The following is a 22982-nucleotide window of genomic DNA, read 5'->3' on the forward strand; positions in this document are numbered from 1 at the left end:
GAGTAAACGGTGCCTCAGTGCTTGTTTACTTTGTACCCACAAAAGGCTGATCATGAGACTTAACACACAGACAGCAGTGGGCATTGTAAGCGTGAGGGTACTCGGTCTAATGGCGCTGCTGAGTGGGCACATAGGTCGCGATATGTGCAAAGCGACTGACCGCGGCAGGAGCGTTTCCAGTACTGGAAATAAACAGCAAAAGTCGGCTCAATTGGGGCAAAAATCCCAATCCCAATTATCTTGTTAAACACAGAGATCGTGATTATTTAAAATAATTTCTCCCAGACATCAGAAAATAGTGGATTCAATACATTTTCAAAGAAGATGTGTTGTTAGGCGAAACGATCAAATTAATGCAAAGCAGAATGCAGCACAATAATCGTTTGCATTAGGTGCAGTTCTCACTGGGTGTAAACAAACTGTGCTATACCTTCATGGGTACATGATACTCGCTTTGTATCAGGAAGCAGGCATAGTAAAGATCGTTTACTGTGGAAGCTGATTGTTCAGACATTTGCATTCTCACTTGTACACTCTGTCGAGTAATTTCGAGAGAGCTAAGAGCCGTCAGACAGGAATGAATGTGCGCAGAGAATCAAACACCTGTGTTAAATAAAAAGTGTGTTTAATAGAAGTGTGGAAATGTACAGCAGCTGCAGCAGAAGGGCAGGTAGATCAAAACACCAGCTTTCTAGTGACCTGAGCAGATTTAAACAGGGGTGTGACAATGACCCGCTGCTGTAGGAGAATTCCCACAGCTGTTCCCTGGGTTATCATCGAGTACAGAGCATGAATTTCATCCTGAAACTGAAGACAGTGCAGAGGGGAAAGCTTAAACACTGAAGAAGAGAGACACATATGTAAGTGGTAGCCCTGAGAAAAGATGGTCAGGAAGCACTGCCGAGCACAGTGAAGCTACAGGACCACTGAGTCCACATTTAAGAGGTATTGTGCTGTAAGTTGTAGTGTTACCACACCTCCACCTTCCAATCTGCTCATGTCACACTCATTAGGTGAAGTCATTCAGGCTGAGCTGCTGCGCTGCGGCCGTCTGTCACATCAGCTGCCACGTCACACTTTATGTGTCACGTCAGGGACTGATCTGAATGTCCCGTCCACGATCTGAGACATTTAGCAGCTGGCTGCAGAAGGAAAACACAGGAGGGGGCAGGGGTTTGGGTACATGGATAATATCATGTCCTGTTTGTGACCAGATAGCATGGAGGGGTGGGGGTGGGGTTATCTGTTACTGTTCATCTCTTTTTGAAGAAGATGATACCAGCTCCTCCTTCATCTTCCTTCCAGCTGAGACATTTTGTGTGTTGATGTTTTTTACTGTTTATCATCCGTTCTTATAAAACCGCTTCACTCCCGCTCAGACAAAGTCATCAGGTGAGCATCGATTTCAGCCTCTGACAGAATCCTGGAACACAAACGCACAGTTATACGGTCATACTTTTTCATTCTGCCAACACACATACGGATATATCGAGAACAAGCTCCACATGTAAGTCCTTGCTTTGATCTCAACCTCTAGCTGTTTTTAGTTTTAGGGAATTTCCATTACAACACCGGCCTTTTTTTCTCAAATTATTTAGCAATAACACAACACAGCCGACACATTACCGGCGTTTTAACGCTTTCAACTTTTTAATCAGCAACGGCCCACTGCATCAAAACTAATTTGATGCAGTGGCTGACTCAAGATCACGTTCTTACTCAAAGCTATCGAGAAGCTTTATTTCAGAAAAACACTCACTTGAATTTGGGCTCTTGTGCCGTGATGACTCCGATCTCTAGCTCTGAGGGCTTGAAGTCGATGGACAGAACAGTAGACAGGCATGAGATAGCCGTCTGTTTGGAGACAAAGGGGAGAACTTCATATTTAAACATGATACAGAAAATTAAAGTAAAAGAAAAAAGTTATTATATATGCATTTATTATACATACATACATACGAGGGGTGGGCAACTGAGTTCAGCTAATGGAAGACAACAGTCCCAGTTTCTCATGTACCCACCTCTGATATAAAGACTTTACCATATTAAAGAGGGTTTCAATAAGTCAGTATCTTTTTGATTCAGAGACCACAGGAAACCATTCAGAGACTGATTTCTAACTCCAACAGGGCTTGTTTGAATTTTTTTTCCAAAAATCAACAACCTTCCCTAACGTCAACTGGCTTGGAAAACACCAAGCAATTCACTGAAATTACCCCACATAGTCACAGCTATAAAATTCACACACATTTCCTGATACGTCAATAAAAATCACCTAACTCCCCTTACTCGGCTGTCCAGAAAGTATCCTGTAAAATCCCCAACATTCCCGAAGCTCCATAGGGTGGAAACGCCCTGCAGCCTTCATCGTTACCGGGCCGTTTTTGGACAAAATTCCAGTGCAACAGAAAAGAATATGGAATTATTTTGTGTATTCTGGTGTATTTTACCTCTATAGTCTGCTCATAAGTCCAGTCCAGCTTCTTCTTCACTTTCTTCTCCAGGAAACTAGTGGCCTCTGTCTGTTTCACTCCGGCTGCCGTGGCCTTGAAGCCGCAGTAGTAGCCGGCTGGATCGCACTTGAACAGCTGTGGGCCCAATTCCTCATCAATCCCGATCACTATCATACCTGCAGGGTGGAATGAAAACAGGAGAGGACAAAAAAGAAAAGAAAGAAGTCATATAAAATGGCAAATGGTCTGTATTTGTATAGCGCTTTACTTGGTCCTAAGGACCCCAAAGCGCTTTACACTATACACAATTATCCACCCATTCACACACTGGTGATGGCAAGCTACATTGTAGCCACAGCCACCATGGGGCACACTGACAGAGGCGAGGCTGCCGGACACTGGCGCCAACGGGCCCTCTGACCACCACCAGTAGGCAACGGGTGACGTGTCTTGCCCAAGGACACAACGACCGAGACTGTCGGAGCCGGGGCTCGAACCGGCAACCTTCCGATTACAAGACGAACTCCCAACTCTTGAGCCACGATCGCCCCATTGCACACCACATTTTTAGACACGCAAAAAAAAGGAGAAATTTAACAACTTTCTGCATCAGATTTCAAAATATTGTGTAAACTGAAGCTTGCAGACATTAAGAAAATGCTCTGAAAAAAGTTTCAATTTCAGTTTTAATACATGGAGTGATATCAAAATGCAAACACACACACACTAACACAAATTACGTACAGCAGCCTAGCGGTCTCATCTCTGCGTTCTGGGTGTAAACCTGGGAGATGTCGGCCATGCGTTTGCACAGCATGTCCACGGGCACCTCGTAGCCATACTTGTACATCCAGTTAGCCGCCTCGTACCGTGCACGCTGCACCTGAGACCTGCCATCAGCTGGACAGAAGGAAGGGAAAGAAAATCATGTCACAGCAGCTCACATCACTTTAAACTGCCATTTAAAACATTTGCTCTCTCACTAATGGGACACGGGCTTGTTTTAATAAATGAATTACTTTGAAGTGATACAGCCCTCGGGTCAGGCATTTCCCTGCAGGAGATCCGACTATGTTCATTTGTGTTTCAGTTCTGTTTAGTTGTGTAATATAAACATTTTTAGTTACAGCTCATGTGGTCTCCCTCTGTAAAAATTGAGGGCTCATCCAGGATCAGTCTGGTCAGATGAAGCTGTAACTTGGGCTGGAGGCCAGAATTATTTAAGTGCTTTGACTTTTTAAAAAATTAACAGCTGGTATGATATGGTAAGTTGGTCTCATTGGAAGTGGTAGCAGGCTCTTAGAGGTAGCTTTCTGCCAACCTTTTTAAGAGCTAGGTGTCTTAACAGGAAGCTTAGTTTAATTGTATACATCAGCATTGTTTTTCCAATACTAGGGTTTGTTGTGGATCATGAGATGAGTCAGATGAGACATTGCTTACTAGGAATAGTTATTGTAGCTTTAATCTGTAAATGGAAACAGACAAGGCTATAAGCTCAGGATCACATCTATACCTAACGAGGGAGTACTGTATGGTGGGGACTTTCTGGACCTTCTGATTAAGAGTTCTTCTACCACCTCTTTTTAAGGTTACAGGTTAGTTATTTTCCAGCTTAGCTTTGTTGAATCAACACAGAGCTACGCCATAGTGGGCACTTACACTTGTGTGTTCGAGCATATTCCTGGCTGAGTGCTTACATGGACTGCTAGAGCTTTGAAAAAGAGAAAATGCCATGTCTACACTGCTATTATTGCATTACAGTTAATAATATTATAGCCAGAGACGTCAATCCTCCTCCTGAATGTCAGCAACACAAAAGAGATGTGGGTTGACTTAACATCATGTGGACAGCTACAGGTACTTTGGTGTAAACTTGAGTGACAGACTGCACTGGAGGACCAACAGTGATGCAGTGTACAAGAAGGGGATAAGCAGATTCTACTTTCTGAGGAAGCTCAGATTGTTTAGTGTGCGGCAAGAGGTTGGCTATCTACCAGTCTTTGGAGTTACATGGATAAGGTTAACTGGTAGTTCTAATTTGCCCCTAGGTTTGAATGTGAGTGTGAATGGTTGTCACTCTGTGTGAGCTTTGTAACAGACTGGCGCCCTGACCAGGATGTACTTCTCGCTAGGATAGGCTCCAGGCCCTCTCTGTGAATTGGATAAGTGGGAGAAGATGGATGGATAACTGTTGTATATAAAATTTTGTGCTACCTAACATAATAATGCCTTCATTATGGGCTTGTATACTTCTAACCGTGCTGTTTTTATTACACTATTTGAATTTCTGTTCTTGTGGGATCAATAAAGTATCTTTAATTTTTCTAATTTTCTGTGTTTACACAGCACGTTTACTACCAAGCAGATCGATCACAGTGTTGTTGATTGTTTTTCTGGGTTGGTACACATCCAGCTGTGCCACTGCCGATTCATGATTAGATGAAATCAAACTTTATGTAGGCAGAGGCTGACATTAACTTGTTGTCTTAATATGTTGCTCTTAAAGGTTTCATCAGCCCCGAGACTGGGAATCTCCAGGATGTGCTGGAGCAGGAGAAGAAGCAGTACAACCTTTGTGGTTTAGTTTTAATTGCACATATCAGCAGTTTTTCCAGTACAAGCATCTGTTGTGGAACATAAGTCAGATGAGACACTGCTTACCAGGAATAATCAGTCTCATTATTTTTTCCATTCATTTGTACTTTAGTGTGTGATTTCATCATGCGACTTTTACCCACTGTTATGTTATTATTCTATTAGTGTTCAGTCCTTGTGTGCAGTTTCATCTTAAATGGTTTTTTTTAATATAAACCATAAACCTGCCACAGATTATTGATGAATATATGTATGTGTGACTAAATCTGGCACTTTAATGACAGACCTGAGTTTTCATATTAAACACTGCCGCTTCTTAAATAAAACCCACAAACAGAAACAGATGTAAGCTTCACATGACCCTCATCTGTTTACTCACATACAGCGCTGTTTGTCTTGTCTTTTTCCTGTACTTAAATCTGCTCTTCCTTGTTCTACAACCTTTATTGTCGACTGAAAAAACACATTTTTTTTTTATACACTCTGTCTCAAATGTCAAGCAAGTGTTTATGTGCAGTTTCTGGAAATGTCTTGTGTTCTTCTGCAAGCTCAGCTGCTTGCCACTGAAAAAGTTTGCATTATTTGAAGTATAATTTGTAACTCAGTAACTCTGAATAGTCTGCAGGAAAGAAGAGGATAACTAAAATGTGCGGCTGCAACATCATGAGGAGAGTATATTGCAACTTCAGTTACACTATATTACCAAGACTAGCGCCTGAGAGCGATTCATTCTTTCACAAATGTTTGCAGAAGCAGTCTGCATGTCTAGATTTTTTACACCTGTGGTCATAGAAGTGATTGGAACACCTTGATTTCAAATGGGTGAGTGAATACTTTTGGCAATATAGAGTATATCTGTTACCTTAACTCCAAATCACAACTCTGCTAATACACTGGAGGCTGCATCAGGGCCAAATCAGCCCATTTTCTTATTATTTTATACAAAAGAAACAAAGAAGACTGGAGAAAAAAAGCTTAACATTGTCCCCCATAATAAGAGTAGATAATAAGCTTCCTGCTGCTTACCAGTCATGCCGGTCATAACACATCCTATGTTCTCTGTGATTTTGAACAGGTGTGTGACTGTCGCAGCGTCCAGGAGCTTGTCCTGAGGAAGACACAAAGAAAGGCGCCCCTAACAGATGAACTCGCCACACGGGCCACCATCGATACACCAATCAAAATGTCGTTTTAGGAATCGGATCACACGAATGTGAAAGAAACGCAAACTCACAGGAACTTTCTTCTGCGTCACGACTACAGCACAGTCCTTCCCTCTGACGGCCACAGAGGTCAGTCCGCCCTGGTTTATCGCTTTAAAGGCATACTCTGAAGAGTGAAGAGAGGCAGGCAAAATGAAATATACACAAACTTCATGACTGAACATTTTAAAAAAGTAACAAGCTAGCTACTTGTTCTTCTTATCAGTAAATTGATGATGATTGTTAAATGACCTGTAAATTTCACTTCCTGGTGTCACAAATACATCACTCTTTGAGGTGCTGATAAAGAAAGGCACCTTTTACTTATTTTCTTTTTCATTTTGCTTCTTCTCTTTCTTCAGTGCTAACACATCGATGTCAGATTCTTTTGACAAAATATTTCCATATCTTCATGATTGAACTGAAAGCAATTATAACTCACACAAGAGAATGAGGAAACTATTTGTTATATGTTATTCAGTTCTTTACATTTGCTTACAGTTTCCTTGTTTCACTTAGCCTTTAAATAGAAACACAAATTAACGCTTTATAATTTATTAGAGTTATTATGATTTTGTGTTTTTCTTTCTATTAATTTGAAATTTTGTTTACAAGTTCTTGTAGTTCAGTTTCCAAACTACAGTTATTTGTTGAATTTTTTGTTATCTGTCTGTGATGTATAATTTGGAGACGTGGCACTGAAAAAATGGGCCAAGCTGGAGGTGGCAGAGCTGGAGATGCTCATATTTTCATCCCAGAAGATTAAAAATGAGTACATCAGAGGGACAGCTCAGACTGTGGTTTGGCGACAAAGTCAGAGAGGCAATGCTAAGATGGTTTGGACATGTACAGAGGCGAGATAGTGGATACATTGGACAAAGAATGCTGAAGATGGAGCTAGCAGGCAGGAGGAAAAGAGGAAGACCTCAGAGAGGATTCATGGATGCAGTGACAGAAGACATGCAGAGATCTGGTGTGACAGAGTAGGATGCTAGCGACAGGGTGAGATGTGGATCTGCAAAAGAACAAAAATGACTAATGCACATTAATGCATGCTGCATGTTCGACTCCCCTGCTTTAAGAATTTTAGAGAGATGCTGTTAGAATAAAAACAATACTCATATAAACACATGCGCATGCGTGGTCCTGCCGGCCGTATGGACCTTAAGCTAGAACTAACGTTTAATTTAGTCCCCTTTATACATTATTAGCTAGCTTTTACTAGTCTATAATTGCAGCTAACTGAAATGTTTTGCTTTAATGATATGACTCATTAGTTGCTCCGTTAAGTCGGATTAACTGCCTCAATACATTTAATTAATTTTCATAATAGCTATTTTCTTGCCACACTGCCCTGTGGTGACATATTTAATCAGCCTTGAGCTTTGTGAGTAGCTGCTGTTAGCCTGCTAGCAGGCAGTGATGACAGAGCAGGTTAAGGTTCTGTTCGGTTCTCTTATTACTGACCGACTTGGTAGAGCCTTCCCTCCGGGGAGAAGATGGTGATGTGCCGGTCAAACCCCGCACTCGACCCCCGGGACATGACGGCAGGAAATAATTGAGGTAAAGTGGTCTAGACCGAATCTGAAACTAAACTGAGGTAAAAACAGAAGCAAAACATGGCACGATTCTGCACCGGAAGCAGACGAGAGCTTTCATATCCGGGTCAACTGTCTGTAGTTTTTGTATTTTTATTTTTAACAAGTAGTTCAATCAGGTGGTGTATTCGTAACAATATCAAAATATATTTCTTGACAATTACAGAATATGACGTTTGTGCAATTTTCTTTTTGGAGTAAAGACAAAACCTAAAAGTTCTTTCCTAAAAGGCCTTTTCACCAGCTACAGATGAAGATTGTTAGATTTGCTTTCTTTTCCCGTTTGACCTTTAAGAAGGAATGTTTCCCAAGAGATTGTGTGTATGAATAGATTCTGGAAACTTGAGAAAATTCAAATTATATTCAAACTTGTGCTGCACAATTAAAGTTGTACTTCCTTAGATTTTTTTTCTTCTGGTTAATATTTTTAAAAGAAAGTGTTTGGGTTTTTGTATTTGGTTTATATTCTGAGTAAAAACCAAATTGTTCCAAGCAGGATATGAGATATTTATTTATTGTATTTCTGTGAATGGGGGACTGTGTATAAAAATAGCTGTAAATCCTAAGCAGTTAATGTAATAAGTCTGCACTTCGATCACATCTTAATTGTTTTATTTAAAGTCCAATGTTAGTGGATGCACATAGCCAAAATTTGAAAAATTACATTTGTTGTACATCTTGTTCAAATATCCATGGATCTGGCTGTACCTATTATCTAATATTTAATCATATTAAATTGAAATATGATTAAAACAGTACAGACACTGCAGTGATGGTAAATGTTTATTTACAGGTCCACAGTTTTATTAAAAGTCTTCAGTACCAGCATTTTTTTTATATTCCAAACTGTAAAAAAAGACAGTCTTCAGAGCTTTTTGTTGAGACACAGCCAGTGTTGTGGTACTTCATAGGTGCTCCTGTCCTCTGTTTCATCATAAGGGATGTGCCATGACTTTCCTCCTGAGGTTTGGACAATGGTGTCATAGCTGGGAATACTCTGGGAAAACACACAAACGAAAACAGAGTTAATTTTGTGATGCTTCCTTCTTTGAGCCTTGACCCTCTCTTCTCATGGTCTCATTCTCCACCTGAAATCGGACCCTCCTGCCCGCTGTGACGTGCCCGTCCACCACCAGTTGGTGCCCTCTCTGCCACTTGAAGAAGAGCCGCTTGGTGGCTCCATCTGGCAGGCAGGCCTTGTGGTCCCTCATCAGGTCCCTGCTTACAAACCGACAGTGGTTCCCAGAGTGCAAAGTAGCGTACAACAAGAAGGGGTCATCCTCTGAACTGAAAAGCACAAAATGCAGAAAATAAGCAGAGCTCTACATCTGAATTCTTAGTCTGTGTTATGGTTTCCTATATATGTCAGCCACCCAGATTGTGTTGCAGCACCCACAAACACATTTAAAGAGGATCTTTTGATTCTTGGATGATTTTTAATGACATTTTTTTTTGCTTGTGTGCTGCCTTTTAAACAGGCAGGTATTACCATCAACTTAAACACATCACAAAACAAATAAATTTCTAAGGTGTTACATTTATCCATTTTCTGCTGCTTATTCGGGTCAAGAATAGTAACTCCCTCTCTTCAGCCACCTCCTCCAGCTATTTTGGAGGGACACCAAGGTGTTATCAACCCAGCCAACAGATTTAATCTCTCCAGAGGCTCCAGAGCCACAAGCTGTGGCTGTATAGACAGATTGCATTGTAGGTTTGCACAGTGCTTGTTGAGACAATGTCTTCAAGCCAAGACAGACATCACTTAAGCTTAAATGTAAAAACTCTGTTGGTCTGCATCTACTCACCATGCAGGAATGTCCCGCTTTGGCCTATTCCAGGACAAAGAAGGTCAGCAAGATAGTTTGAGAAGATGGTATTCAAGGAGCCATTTCTGCATCTGTGTGTGAATCAGTGAATCTTGCTACTAGCCAGCCTGAGACCAGCCGAAAGCAACAACTCTCAGTGCTAAATATGCAATGTTGCTCTAACATGACAAAGGAAAGCTAATGAAACATTTACAGTCCGTAAAGATGTTTTTTTAAAACAATTTTCCATAATACAACAATTGTCTGTTTCCCCAGCAATGCCTTCCAGATCCTCCTGGGATCTTCCCAGGTCTGGATATCCTTCCAGTTGGATGTGCTGGAAAAAAAAACAAAAACCTCCAAAGCGAAGGCACGAGGGAGAAGCACCTCAACTGGTTCCTATTAACACAAAGGAGCAGCAGCACTACTCCAGGCTTCCCTCCGATCTCCAAGCCTGGCAGGCATTCTAGGGATAAAACTTCAGCTCTCTTCCTACCCTGACAGTCTGACACAATGCCCACATTTCTACTGATTCTACATCTTCCAGCCGACCTTATAATCCACCTTCGCATCATTGTGAATAAAGATCCCGAGACACCTCAACTCATTTGAGGCACAAACTCTCCCCCCCCAAACCAGAAGGAGCAATCGACCATTTTCATCCCGGCTGCTAACCACCCAGCGCATGCTGAAGGTAGCGCTCCAGTGAAACAAACAGATCATGCAACCGATTACTTTCATGAAGCAGTAAAAATAGTTACTGATTACCGTTTTACAGAGTAACTAGTAAACAGGAACATTCCCAGTACTGGTTTCCTGTCTATCCAATGGAACATATTTCATGCTGTTCTTTTTATATTATCGTTATCATTATTATTATCATAAGATGCTCACATATTGTCGGTAAAGAAACAGTGGGCCTTCTGCTGGATGAGGTTCATGTTGTTTCTGTCCCAGGATCTGGAGGGTCGCAGCATGTGTTTCCTTCCCAGCACCAGGACATTCAGGCCCTGACGGTCGACGAGCTCTGACACCACCAGCAGCAGCTGAAACACACAAATATATGCCTTTCTTTATATTCACTTTCAAAACGAGAACATTAATTAATAAAAATAATTACTAAACTGATGGCCTGGATTTGGTCTACAATGCAAGCAGCTGATCCCACATGAGCTTTTTGGGGGGGGGGGGTTATACGTTTTACATCTGGAAAAGCTGGGAGTTAGAAAAGACGTGTAGGTCCAGGAAGAGTCATTAAAGACATACAATATAAAAATTACATACATTTGGATGTACATACACATGCATTTTTACATATGTATGATTTATGTATTTATTTTCCTATGAGTGAGCCTACATAGGCTCATTGCCTCAATAAAAATGAAGTAAAATGTCTGTGTACTGCAGTAATGTTTACTTCTTTAATCTCTACAAATAGACATCTAAAGAACTGGCAGCCACCGGACAAGATGCTTTGTTACTGGAAGCTTTATAGTTTCTATTTCTAGTCTGAGTAGCACTGACTAGTCATGGCTGAGCAAGCCTTAGATAGCCAGACTGTAAAAAACAGGAACGCATTGGCTGAAATGCCAATTTAGGGTTTTATTTGCTCTTTTAAATGTTTCGACAGTCAGAGTCGTCTACTCCCAAGTTAATTATAGTTAACACAATTAACTTCAATTGAATAGTTTTCTGCCTACAAATGGAAAACTATGAAGCCACATTCTCTGATTTCACTGGAACATTTTTAAACTTTTATCTGCAACTCGCCTTGCACGTGCTCGTCTTACAATAGCAATAAAATGAGAACATGAAAAATGAAAACTGCATGACTCCTGGCCTTTTATTTGCATCTATATTGGCTGACACTGTATACAAAAAACCAGGACATAACTACAAATAAATTAACACAAACATTAATGCTGGCAATGCTGTCGGGTACTTGAGCAGGTTACGCTGCGGTCTCTACAAAGATCAATCTCACAAGTCTAAATAAGCTGTTTCTTTGTAAATATTTGTTGATATTTGCAGTCGGGAAAGAGCAGCCAAAGCTGCAGGCTGCTCACAAATATTTAACGATGTTTCCAACATTTCCAGTGTTTCTTATCTCAGCTTCACTGTCAGCAATGTCTCTCAAAACTATGTGTGAAAAATGTTGTTTATAAAACAGTTTCTGATGTTCAAGCTGCAAATACACAATGCACTGTTTATCTATTTGCAGCCATTCAGCTTGTTTCATCTCAGTGAGCTGATGGCATGTAAGCAGTCATCCAGAACTCTGAATAGTGAATTCAGCAGGTAATTCATATTGAAGCAGTACGGCTGTCCTCCAGTTTCCTTTGAATAATATGCTTGATGTAAATTTCGATCTCTTTTGCATTTATTTTCATAAATTATTTAACTTTCCCACAAACTAGATGACTAGATAGGGAAATAGGCTCATCAGTCTGTACTTTCCTTTGTCTTGCAGCCACATATGTGAGAAAATTGGGGCAGAATAAGCCATCACACACTCACATCCTGACAGACACATGTAGGCAGGCTGACAAGTACTCTCATTACTGTTAAAATCAGGTACTGGGCAGTTTTACGTGCATCTCCCAAATGCATGCTCTAAAAAAAAAAAACTACACACACACTGCAGGTTTACTCATTCTGTGACTGGCAGAAAAGCCCCTGAGTTGGACAGATATGCATGTAGGAAGAAACCACTAAAATCAAGACTGTGTAACTATGTGTGAGTGAGTGCGGATTTACACACAGGGTCTGCCCTGTGGGTAAATCTGCATCTCACACTTTTAATGCATGTACACCTGTGCATATTCTTACTGTCTCTGACTGCTTGCTTTTGTCCTTGTTGCTATTTGCAACATTAAGCCCATCTACAACCACATCAAAGGCTGGCTTCCTCTTCACAAACAACTTGAACCGCTGCAGCTCCTGAACAGACACACAAACAGAGAGGAAGAAGAATTATTATATGTAAAGAGAGCGATATGTAGGGAAATAACAGTCAGTGAGGAGTTTTTATAAAGAAAGTGATCCATGAAGGTACAACAGGTACGACACAAAAGGCATCTAACTTAATTGTTCACAAAAACTTACACAAAAGCAGCACTGAAAATCAGAGAAGTACAACAGCGAGTGTCTACAGCCATCTGTAAAACATGGTGGAGGCTCTATTGGGGTTTAGTGTTATTTCAGGCAGTGGTGTTAGGCATCTTTTCAAAACTGATGAAATTATGATGTAAAAAAGTACCCTGAGATTATAATCCACCATGCAGAATCATGTGTAAGTTATCTGATTAGCATTAGCTTGAGTTCCCAGCATGACAATGATCCCAAGTGGGGAAAAGCACACCTGGAAAGGAAAAACACAATGAAACAGCAGTGTGGGATCATCTAAAAGCAGCCAACGTCGGTCCATTTGTACTTAAAGCTCATCCAAGAGTATTTAATTTCTAATATTTTATTAAGTTGAACTAATTAGCAGCTAACTGTGTCCTGCACCCATACAGTTTGTGGCAGGTTTGCAAGAATTAGCCGATAACCTCTTCATCAAGCATGAGCAATTGTGGCTCCAAAACAACAACAACAACACAGGAGCCAAAAAGCGTCACAAACCAGTGGATGACATCGCAGTAGCTGCATCCATTGTTTATGTAAAGCCTATGTTATGTTCAGCAAAAAGCATAGTTGCCCTCTGTGTAATGTTTCCGATTGATAATTTGACCCGAGAGCACGGTTAATGTGCAGAAAACATCTGCAGAGGTTTCTAACAACATCATAGATGGTTAGTTTGCTACTGAGTCAAAGAGCGTATCTGAGCTCCACCTGTGAGCTGATGGTTGGCTGATTTTCTCACCAACTGATCAAAGGCCTGCCAGTAATAAATCAAGCTGGACTTTCCTTCCCAGCAGGCAGATGGCAGAGTGCCAGCTAGTCCTCTGTGTTAACATAAAGTTTAATAGCATATTCAAATAACGCTTATCAATAATAGATAATCGTGTTTTGTTTTTACCTTTTAAGCTGCCTCAGACTAGTCAGACTAATATGTTAGCCCTTGGTGAGCCCTTATCTTTACTACACAGAAATCTAAGGACATCTGCAGCTGTTTTCATAACACCCAAGACATGCAGACCACAGGGGAGGTAAAAAGCTCCATCTATGCAGAATTTGTTCAATTTGCATTTCTTATAAATTTCACACCACATTTTATAATTTTTATGCACCACTCAGGTCAAAACTTGTAAAAGCTCTGAGGCAGCTTTATGCCATAACAGGAAAGCTGCTTTGAACCTGCATGGGAACCTGTCAGTGCTTTCAGTTTTCACCAACAGCAATATGGAAATAGGCTGCTGTGAATTCCCCTGGAGTGAATCGTGATTGCATCCACAGTATCATGAACGCACATTAAAATGAGTGTCTTTAATGTCACGATCTAGATTTTTTTTTTAAACTGCCACATGCTCTTATTTATGCTCTTATTAATTTTGACTGCCTAAACACACCCGTCATACTCACTAATTCATTCTGCAGCAATGTTTGATTAAGAAGAAAAGGAAGAAAGACAATAAACGAAAGCCGCAGACGAGCAAAGAATATGAGGAGAAGAAAAGAGAAAGACAAAGTCCAGCATAATTATCCAGGGACTTTCCAGAGCTGATATGTGAAACCAGCTCACTGTGCTGCTGTGGATTACACGACTACACACACACACACACACTCATAAAAAATGCATAAGCTTATAGTATCACTTAAGTGCCACCTTTATTACACAAAGCACAGTAGGGTTCTGTAAACATATCCATTCCCACTGAGCTGTGTCGTGTGCACATAATTAACTCTATCAATTTCAGCTCAAACACTATTTAAAAAAAACTTCCTGCTGAGTTTAGTTCATCTCACTTCTCAGTTATCTCACTTCTGACACTTGTCATCATTTCCCCCTTTACATTTTGATTGGAGTCTACATTTTATATCTGCTTATGCACCAAATAAATATTTAAGATTAAAAGAGCCGGTTTATGTTGACTGCGTTTTCAGCCAGCCACTGTGCTGCTGGACTGTGCAGCCACATTCTGCAAAGTCCAGCAGCACAGCTCTGCAGTAAAAGTCCAGACCGTAGAGCCATAAACCAACAAAAGCAACAAAGGAGGCATTGAATTGTTCAGTAGTTGAAATACTATATGAGTACTAATGATGATGTGCACCTGCACGAAGCAAACGATCTGCTTTTTCATAAAACACAGCCTAGACTGTGCTATTTCGCATTATGTTAAAGCGTACTATAGCCACAACACTTTATCAAACTTTTTGTCAAGTAGACAAAAATTTTGGACAAGTAGCCGCGCCAGAAAACAGATACAAAAACCACATCCTCGTATATATACGCTCATCTGCTAGTATTTCTTTTTTGTAGGTACAGCGGTTCAACTGCTTGTTAACACAAATATCTAACCTGACAATCATAAGATACTCATTGCTTTTGGGGATGTAGAAAGGGCCAAGATGTTCAAGAAATTCAAATCATCAGAATGAGGAAGAAAGGTATTTGTGTGGATGGGATTTTCCCACACAATCATCTCGAGAGTTTACAGAGAATGATCCGAAAAAGAGAAAATATCCAGTAAGCTGCAGCTCTCTGGATAAAAATGACTTTTTAATGCCAGGGGTCAGAGGTCAAAATGAGCAGACTGTTGATAGGAAACAGCGGGAACAAAAAAAAAAACAACATTCATGACAACCAAGGAATATAGAAGAGCTTCTCTGAATCCACAGCATGTCAAACCTTGAAGCAGAAGGGCTGCAGCAGCAGAAGATCACACCAGATGACACTTCTGTCAGCAGACAGCAGGAAGCTGAGGCTATAATTAACACAGGCTCACCAAAACTGGACAACAGAAGACTGGAAAAACATTCCCTGTTCCAATAAGTCTTGATTTCCAACGGTAGGATCAAAATAGGGCATGAACAACATGAAAGCATGGATCCATCCTGCCCTGTCAAAGGTTTAGGCCAGTGGTTGTAGTGTAATGATTTGGGGGATATTTTCTCAACACAATTTTGGCCCCTTAGTTCCATCTGAGCATTATTTAAACACCACAGCCTACTTGAGTATTAAAGCTGGATGTAAAGCTGACAAATCTGCATCCCTGTTGTGGAAAAAGGGAGAATTCAGGCAGTTCTAAATGCAAAAGGGGCACTAGAAAGGTGTAGTTACTTAGGTAGCCCCGTAGTACTAACCAAGTTAGTACTAGGTTAGTATTATCATGTTCCATTAATCACTAAAAAAAACCCTGCTCTGCACCAGCTTATGTAATCAGAATAAGCTAATGTGGTGATCTCACCAGGTTAAAAGAGACCCACCTCTGTTACACTGAAAAGTCTGACTTTAGGCTCAGTACATGTCAAACTCATAACTGAGTGGTGGCCAGAAGCTTAAACACAAATGAGCAAACCAAAAATTGCTCCTACAGCGAGGCTCTGCATTAAAATCATGCTAATGTTAATATTGTTTTAAAATAAAAACAGGATTAGTGCATTCAGAGTTTATTCACAGCGACTCTCTTTGTGGATAAAGGGATGTGTTGTTGCATTCTCTGCTCTAATAGTCAATCTTTGACCTCTGCTATCTAAACATATATGAGTGCTATTTGAAAAGTAAACAGACACTTTGTTTTTTGCACTAGTTATCACCAAACAAAGACCGAAACAAACTGCTGCCTTTCTTCCCCTTTGTGCTGATGCCCTCCTTCTACCCCTTTTCCTTCCTTCACGAGTTGCTTAACTCTCCTCTGAAGCACTCTGTTTGCCCTTGAAATAAACTGCCTTAAATGGGGAATTAACAAAGCTCATTTAAACTGTCTGTCTGCTCAGCAGGAGGTAGCTGTGGGCTACGTTCACATGGCCGTCCGCATGCTGGAAATTCCCTTAATTGAACCAACTATAACTGAGCCAGATAAAGACACAAGAACATGTGCAAAGCGAGCCCTATTTTAATAATTTAAATATGTCATATTATTAACCACACATTGCCGGTGTTGCCCAGTTGTTGTTTTTTTAAATAAACTTCATTTTATGTTTACTTTAATTGCATTATTAAAAAAGGAGTACATTCCAATCCAATGAAAAGCTTGTACCTTGGCTCTCGACACAGACGCTGCACATATGCATGCACAGCAAATAAGGCTCTTACAACACAGTCATAATTCAGCGTTTTAAGCTTGTTTGTAAGTGCACTGCTGTCTGTCTGCTGCTGTCTGTCTACATATTTGCAGTCACATAAAGAATCCAGCTGAACGCATGTAAATGATCTCATTTTCATTTCATGTTACTTGGAAAATTCACGAAGCAGAAAAAAAGCCAAACATTCCCCTTAAACAAATAAATTCATGGGAAACGGGATCATTTACTTTGTTGCCAAGAAACTCACGTACATACACAACATCAAGCTACAAGCACAAAGACAGCGAGGAAATGTCCATGCAGGCTACGTTCACAGGTAACAAAGTCCACCTATTTCCTCTGAAGCTCACAAATACACCCTTCATTTGTTTAGTTCATGTGAAAATTGAGTGGAAATTTTAAATAGTTAAATCACCTTGCTCTGAATTGGGTGGGTGTTTGCAAAAACCACAACCTCTGTTATTTTCCTGTTTCTTCAATTTAATCAATTAGCTAAAGTAAACTTAATTAGCTGTGTAAATATGTAAACCATCTTCGCAACTTCCACTGAAATAAAGAGGAAGACTGACCTTGTGGCCAACCCACATGACTTACTTTTGTACAGAAGGCCTTTGTCAGCCATCCAATTCATGGTCACCAGTGGGCTGGAGCCTATCCCAGCAGCCATATGGCTAGAGGCAGGGTACACAGTAATTGCCCATAGGTGTAAATGTGAATGTGTCTCTGTGCTAGCCCTGCAGCAGACTGGCGACACGTCTAGCATGTACCCTGCCTCTTGCCTTGCTTATCCAGCAAGACAAATCTCATTCTGCATGTATTCCACGAACATGAATTGGTAGTAAAAGAGTCTGCGTGCAAACTGGTCTGTTGCACTGCAAATAGTTCAGCTTCTGCACAATTTAAGCAAACAACATATAATATGTTAATTAGTGAACTTTAGAGGTGCTGGCTGGGTCTCGTGAAGCTCACTGCCGGCTCACAGTCGTTTAAATCATCTTGTTTAATCTCTAGTTCACTCTGCAGACAAAAGTAGCCCACATATGATATTTCTGGCTTACATGTGACTCATATCTGGTTTTTCACAACAGCATGAACAGCGCAAACCACATGGAATCTGATCTTTTGTGTTCTATTTTGGGTCATTTTCATATGAGCCTACATCTGATAAAAATTAGTTGGTTTTTTTTTTTTGCGCAATGCAATCTCATGCAACTTTTGTCCCTCACCTGGCCTAAAATACTGTGCACAAGTCTTGGGGCACTTCTTATTATAGAGAAAGCAACAGTGAGTAAAAGCTGGTGGAGGCTTCATCATAATTTGGTGCTGCATTATAGCAAAACTGATGAAATTATGCAGTAAAGTTCCATGAATTTTTGATTCACTGGCAATACTATCTGGAAAGTGTTCGATTGGCAAGAGCTTCGTTTTTAAGTATTGCAATGAATGCAAACACACATCCTGAAATCTCTCCATATTGTGACAGATGCAAAACTGCTGAAGCCTCACTGATCCACATGTACTGGTCTTGTCCCAGTCTTGTTCAGTTTTGGACAGAGGTTTTCCATAACCTGTCCAGGATTCTCAATGAGACGCTGCCCCCTTGTCCCCTTCTTATTCTGTTTGGCATCAGTGGGAATGAGGCGTTTCTACTGGCCTCTAAAAGACAGGTGCTATCATTCTGTTCGGTGTTAGCCAGGAGGGATATTCTACTGAGGCGGCAGGATGTGGCCCCTCCCAGTCACAAACAGTGATTACATGACCTCATGTCATGTCTAAAACTGGAAAAAAATGGGTTTTTGTTTTCTTTTTTTTTGTTATTTTCCTTTTTTTAAAAAAAAAAAAAAAAAAATCTTTTAGAGCAAAGTGTATGGGCTAATTTGTGGTCCGATCAAAAATCAACTGGCTTTTCCTGCACATTAAGAATAAATGTTCACTTTAACGGTCTTTGTGCTTGCTTCTGTAGTGCAGAATGGCCTTTGCGATGTATTTTTTATTGTCTGGAGTCTGATTTTGGCCAAATTTACAGGATAAAGCCAAAAAAACTGCTGTGATTTAAGTTTTGCATAATCTAACGTAATTCTTATCTATAAATCAGAAATTGAAAGTACAGCTTCCAGATGACTGGCTGTCCCATTAACATTAAAAAAAAACTGCAAAGGCCAGAAAACCACAAAGGATGAGGTGATAACAGAACTGTATCCTCCTCTGATTTTTAATAGTTAACCACAGAGTCATATACCCCAGCTTAGGGAAATAATCAATAAAGTCTTGGAACCAGGGGGACAAACAGCTGCCTCACTGCACCTAAGAATGTCTATAAAACTTGAAACACAGATCTATTCTTTTGACCAGCTCAGACTCTGCCAGCTTGATGTGCCAGCCGGTGTAACAATGACGCCATCTAGCAAAAGACAGCAAGGAAACAGCTGAGAAACTAGTGCGCCATAAAAATCTAGTTTCAATATTTTACTTTACAAACATCTACATGAATGAACTGTTATTATTTTTTTAATTAGAAAAAAGAAAACATCAATGGGGGTCATAATTTATCACGCATAACAGAAGTGTTGCAGATCTAAATGAGAAACTGCGGTAAAATGAAACCAGTATAACTGTTTTATAAGGTGTTATGGGTGCGCAACTGCAAAAAACACACCATTGTGCCCCAAAGATAAGTGGTTGCTAGGCAACATGACACCATTCACAAACACTCACACAGATTTTGTGTATTGTGGTAATATTAGCATTTTCTAATTTTCTACTAAAAAAAACTAGGAAAAGGAAGAAAAGAGTAGAAAAGAAAATATGAGCAAATGTAAAAGAAAAACAGAGTAAAGCGACCAAAAGGAAACAAAAACAGCAAAGCTGAGGTGGAGGAACGTAACAGGTCAAAGGAGACAAACGGAAAAAAGGAAAGAAAGGAAACATTATTAAGAAAAAAAAATTTAGGTTTGTATTAAGTTTTTAAAACATACTTGTGTCTCTTTATGTTAAATTACGTGAATACTTAATTCACGGGTTGAGATAATGGCATTAAAAATACTGGAGTGGTTAACCTATCTTTGCAGCCTTATTTACAGAGTCTACACAGACCTTTGTGGAATATGAAAGGAACAACCACAAACACAACGAAATGCCTCTCTGATCACACCCCCTCCCCCCACATTAAATCACTCTAACTGGCAGCAGCACTACTCCCCCTAGTGGTGACGGGGTGTACAAAGAAAAATCTCATCTCCCTCTTACAGGATGTTTGAATGTTCTTTTTTCGGGCTGCTTCTTTATGTTTACAGCTGTTTGTTTTTCACTTAAATATAACAATAAATGATAATAAATTAAAGTTCAAGGTCCCTGTGTGTATGTGTGCGTTTTACCTCTGGAGTTGTCTTGGTGAAAACATCTTGTCCCTCAATGATGTCTGTCATCACTCTGTCTTTAAGCTGCTGGTACTCCTCAGCAGTCAGCTGGATGGACTCCAGCTCAGACCCACAACTCCTACATACTCCCCTGAACACATGCACACACACATATATGTTTAAATGACACACACTATCATAATGGAGGTACGTACATACATCAGAAGTGGTTTTTATTACTTTGGGGTGGCGGTCGTCCAGCTGCCTGTCCATTCCTGTCCTGTCAGGCTGATTTTGGGAAGGAGCACAAGGAGAATATACACTAGAGTGATTATGTTCAACATGTTGAGGTTTGCCTTTAATACACGTCACATTGAAAATAAATGCAGGGGAGCAAAGCTTTAAAAAAAAAAAATCACATTTTAAGAAACAGGATTTGTTTTGCATGCATGTGCATCCCTATCACGGTCCTACCTCTCAAACCAGCTCTTGATGCTGCTGGCGAGGCTCTGCTGAGGGTAGATCTGGTTGTTCCTCATGTGCAGCAGAATTCCCAGGTGCCTCTCCTGCTGTTCAGCCTGTGACATGACACTCGTTCCCTCTTCTCCTTCCTCTTTCCCTGCCACTTTAAACAGAGTCTCCCATGTCTCCTGGTGAGGACTCAGTCCATTGTCAATTAGCTCATCATAAAGAGCCCAGGCAGTGCTTGTGTCACCGTGCTGCATTGCAGCTGCGATGACGTCGCCATAGTTGCGTGGTGATGGACTAAAAGTCTGTTAGTAAATAAAATCAGGTGATGATTATGGAGGAAAAGCGAGCTTCACCTGTGAGCTCGCTCACATTTGAAACAACCTGAAATATATAAAACTACCTCACTAATATCACGAAATCAACCATCGTCATCTGCAGATGATAAATGACAACCTTTGAATCAAGGTGCTTTACGTTCTAAGGTAAAGACCCTACAATAACACAAAGAAAACAGAAAATCACAAAAGTATAGAACCCCCCCCCCACGAGCAAGCTGGTTCAGGTTTGTTCAGGTTGAGAAAGTTTACGATTGAACATTTATAAGTTTATCAGAACTGAACAGAAGCATGGCTAATTGGTTTGTATAGACAAACAGGAAAAAAAGGAGTGAAAAAGTGTAAGAAATTAATTTTAAGCCTCAGAAAAACAACTTTTAGGTTAATATTTAGCTTAGCAAATGACAAACACACGTAATGAATTCTGGCCTAAACTAAAAGTGCATTTTTTCCCTCACTGAAATACTTTTCATTAGTTTAATTTTCTCCTAAAAAAAACTGCTTACTTTCTTGAGCTCCTGCAGGATGTTGAGAGCCTCCCTCCACCTCGCCGTCCGGCTGAAGGCTTTGATAAAAAGACTGGAAGCTCCTGTGTCCAGAGAGGGGAAACTTCCCCGCATGATGTCATAGACGTCAAACACCTCAGCGTCATGGCCGCTGCTCACACACAGCGTCAGGTATCGCAGTAGCAGCTCGTAGGACAGTGTGCCAGTCTCCGTGGCTACAAAAGTCAGCAGGGACCTGAAGAGGAGGATTTTAAATGAAAGTAACATGGAGCTTTTTCAGTCCTTTAATGCTCTCACCGCAGCATTCTGGATTAAATGAAGGATTTTCAGGAAGCTTTTAGAACAGCGACTGATCTAAAATGCCTTTAAGGTTCCTCACAGCTCCACTGGAAGTCATCCAGAGTCAGTATCTGTTTAATCACCGTAGAGCAAATTAAATCTTTCATTTAACTCTTACTTGGCAACATCCAGCTCGCCCCCAGAGGTGAAGAGAGCTTTCATCATTTGGATTTCAAAGCGAGGTGGATTTCCCTGAGACTCCTTCAGCTTCTTCCACTCATTGGAAGGGAGCGGTCGCTCAGGAGGCTGCAGCCTTCCTGTAAAACATCCAAATAGTCATCCAAACACATCATGAGCTGTTAAATATCTGAAGAGAGGTGGTGATGCATGCTCACCTGCTCCCCTATCTGACCTACGTTCAGGCTCCTCTTCATCCTTATACTCACAGACCAGAGGCGCCCTCCTCCTCAGTATATCCGCCGTCCTCTTTGCCGTTCCAGCAGCAAACACAGATTTATGGATCCTCTGCCGGGGAGCAGACCTCTTATCTCCTCCTCCATTCACTGTACCATCCTCTTCACCGCTTCTGATGGTGCTGTTTCTAACCCCACTCTGCCCTTTAGTTTGTCCACTGCTGCTTCTGTGTGTCCGTCTGACACCCAGGGTGAGGCTGGGCTCTCTGCTGCACACAGAGAGAACCCAGGGAGGCTGTAATGTGGAGAAAGCTGGACGTCCATGTTGGAAAAAGAGCTGCGAGGACTTTAGAGATGTTCTGACTTTCAGTATGAAGGTAGAGCCCATGTTTGGATGATTATAGCGAATGATTTATGAGCACAGCAGCTGTAATCCCACTTTAAATTTAAACTGTTTTATTTGTCATACACAAACTAAGCACACAGCTGACACATGACGTGAATTACATGAGCCTGCAGGTGACACCAGAAGCTCACCTTCCTGTTTCTACGCGTCCTTCAAAGGCTCTCTCACGCTCTCGTTTCGTCCATAAATCTGAATAACTACAAATACAGCGCCTGAGGAACTCACTCAGCTCATATCCCTCTACAAAACACACCCGCAAGAAGGCATGGATGGAGTCGCACACCTGACGTCATCAACATTAGACAACGTCGTTTGTGAGGTATCAGGTTTTTCAAAATAAAAAAGGAAATGTCATCACCCATTGATCATGAGAAT

General features: G+C 40.8%; 2 protein-coding genes across 2 annotated transcripts; both read right to left on the bottom strand.

Moving 5' to 3' along the window:
• Positions 1-604: 604 nt before the first annotated feature.
• Positions 605-7857, bottom strand: psma6a (proteasome 20S subunit alpha 6a). The gene is made up of 7 exons (XM_005933881.2): positions 7718-7857; positions 6283-6377; positions 6075-6156; positions 3198-3353; positions 2451-2629; positions 1760-1854; positions 605-1423 (listed from the first exon to the last, which is right to left on the bottom strand). Exons 1-7 carry the CDS (start codon positions 7791-7793, stop codon positions 1366-1368), a joined length of 741 nt encoding a protein of 246 aa, XP_005933943.1. The 5' UTR covers positions 7794-7857; the 3' UTR covers positions 605-1365.
• On the bottom strand, positions 6589-22916 carry prorp (protein only RNase P catalytic subunit). Its single transcript, XM_005933880.3, has 11 exons — positions 22184-22916; positions 21967-22105; positions 21510-21744; positions 20672-20970; positions 20438-20485; positions 20216-20348; positions 12483-12593; positions 10548-10699; positions 8937-9135; positions 7718-8845; positions 6589-7265 (listed from the first exon to the last, which is right to left on the bottom strand). Exons 1-10 carry the CDS (start codon positions 22587-22589, stop codon positions 8714-8716), a joined length of 1854 nt encoding a protein of 617 aa, XP_005933942.1. The 5' UTR covers positions 22590-22916; the 3' UTR covers positions 6589-7265; positions 7718-8713.
• Between the last annotated feature and the right edge of the window lie 66 nt (positions 22917-22982).

The sequence above is a fragment of the Haplochromis burtoni genome, unplaced genomic scaffold, assembly GCF_018398535.1.
Source record: "Haplochromis burtoni strain Fernald_Lab_line unplaced genomic scaffold, NCSU_Asbu1 Contig_174, whole genome shotgun sequence".
Taxonomy (NCBI): Eukaryota; Metazoa; Chordata; class Actinopteri; order Cichliformes; family Cichlidae; genus Haplochromis; species Haplochromis burtoni.